The sequence below is a fragment of the Echinops telfairi genome, unplaced genomic scaffold (assembly GCF_000313985.2).
Source record: "Echinops telfairi isolate 266 unplaced genomic scaffold, ASM31398v2 ScPeMD7_17;HRSCAF=63, whole genome shotgun sequence".
Lineage (NCBI taxonomy): Eukaryota > Metazoa > Chordata > Mammalia > Afrosoricida > Tenrecidae > Echinops > Echinops telfairi.
The window spans coordinates 5055515-5057522 of NW_022103914.1; the positions used below are offsets into that span (position 1 = coordinate 5055515).

The following is a 2008-nucleotide window of genomic DNA, read 5'->3' on the forward strand; positions in this document are numbered from 1 at the left end:
AGTCTTCCGAGCAGAAGCCCAGCGCTTAGCCATCACTCCCAATGACAGCCAGGAAGGCCACCTGAGTACCCTGCACGCAGTGCCACGGGAAGCATGCCCTCCCTGGTTCCATTCCCTTCTGGGGTTCCCTGGCATTGCACCTCTCTCCAGCTTTACTGCCTACATCCCCAAATACCGAGGGTCTCGTCCTCCTCCGAGAGGGTGGCATCACCTTCCACGTTCACACCTTCGTTCCCGCTGTCCAGGCTGCCCCCTGCCCTGAGTCCTGCTTTTGCCCCCGATTCTCCAACCTGCCCCAGTCCCCCACACCCTCCATGTCGGTGATTGTGGATACCTAAGGCTCTGGGCTTATTTCTTCAACTGGACCGATTAGGCCTCCAAGAATTATTTATAGTAATCACCTTTTTGTTGATCTGTCTCTGGGGCTAAACCGTGAGCTTGGTGAGGACAAAGATGAGCTTTGATCCTTTGACCCTTTCTCTCTCCAGCCCTGTACAGTGCAGACCCTCAGCTCCCGGTGCTGACGCGATCTCGCCAGCCCCTGTGCCCTTTGCCCCTGGTTGATTCCAACTCATGGGACCCCTGTGTCAGAGGACAACTGCACTTCATAGAATTTTCACTCCTTTTTCAGAACTAGTCTGCCACGCCTTCCTTCCCAGGGACCACGGGCAGGACTTAAACAGCTGTCCTTTGGGCTGGTGCCCCACCCATTTGTACCACCCAGTGACTCTGATGGGGCTCCTCGAACCTGGGAGGAGGGCAGCACCTGTGAAGAAGCAGACAGAGACTGAACACCCAGTCACATCACCCTCATGAAGAGGACATGGGGAATAGTTAGACTTACCCTGGCCCCGATATGGCAACAGAGACACCCACAAATCAGAGATTCCATTTCCCCAACTCTCCCACGTGAGCCCTCCGTGGGAGACCCCATCTCAGTTCCATGATGATTCCAGTTACCACAATCACAAACTCTGCATAGAATGTAATTGGATCATGGAAAGGTCCCAGCTCTGTGACCTCACTTACCTGTATTGGGCTTGGTAGGAACCGGGGGAGCTGTGGTGTGGCTGATTGTGGTTGTGCGGGGAGTGGACGTTGTGAGGGTCCTGAAGGTTGATGTTGGTAGTGATGTTGCTGTGCTTCTCGCAGGGGTTGTCCATGGTGAGGGTGTCATTATTTCTGGGCATGAAAGGAGAGAAGGCTGGAGTGAGTCTTGTGGGGAAAGAGGTGAAAAGTATTCAGGAACTGAAAGAGGGAGCTAGAAACCCTCTTTTCTGCCCTGTGATTAAAGAGCAAGGCCACATTCAAACTACTCCCTACGGATAGTTTCTGTTGGGACTGAGGGGACGGAGAGCCTGCCATGCCTTCCCCCAAGCACACTGGCTTCTGCACTTGACCTCATTCTTAGTGTAGTGACACTAATTCGCTGTGCTTCCTGAAGCACATGCTGTAGTTCTCTGAAACCTGGTGTCTCCGTCCTCACCATGGAGCCCGAGGAAGGAGAGGCTGATGGGGAAGTACTGAGACAAGGCACGGGCGTGGTGTAACCTGTGAACGCAGTCATGGATGAGCTCCAGGTGACTGAAGGGCCAGAGGCTGATGGAGAGAAAGAACAATGACTGGTTGAACTAGAGAAACTTGACGTAATCTAAGTGTGCTTATGGAACTAGAAGAAGTTGATTAAGAAGAATCGGGAGTGTTCTTGACCAGCAGGATGGAACCAAGACACTGGGCATTGATCCAAGTATGCTGTCGGGGGTATTAATGTCATTCAAATATTTTGATAGCTGTGGTGGCAGAGCAGCCGAGGTGACGCTTTGAAAAGCTGTGTGATCCAGAAAAGGGAATGCATTTCAGAGGCGCACAGAGAAAGATGGATCTCGGATGTGTTTTCTGAAAAAGACATTGTTACAGCCACCTCCCAAAGCAATGCCCAGGATGGTGCTGTCATTGATGACATACTGTAAGAACGTCTTGACTGAAAGGGACAACATTCTGGGAGGGG

At 52.2% G+C, this 2008-nt stretch overlaps 1 protein-coding gene across 1 annotated transcript in view; it reads right to left on the reverse strand.

Annotated features, from left to right (window-relative positions):
• The window catches only part of MUC4 (mucin 4, cell surface associated), a 40221-nt gene extending 39058 nt beyond the window's left edge, over window positions 1-1163 (reverse strand). Inside the window, 2 exon segments of the mRNA XM_030884819.1 lie at window positions 718-766; window positions 1030-1163. Of these exon segments, the coding sequence (XP_030740679.1) occupies window positions 718-766; window positions 1030-1163 (183 nt within the window).
• Window positions 1164-2008: the final 845 nt, after the last annotated feature.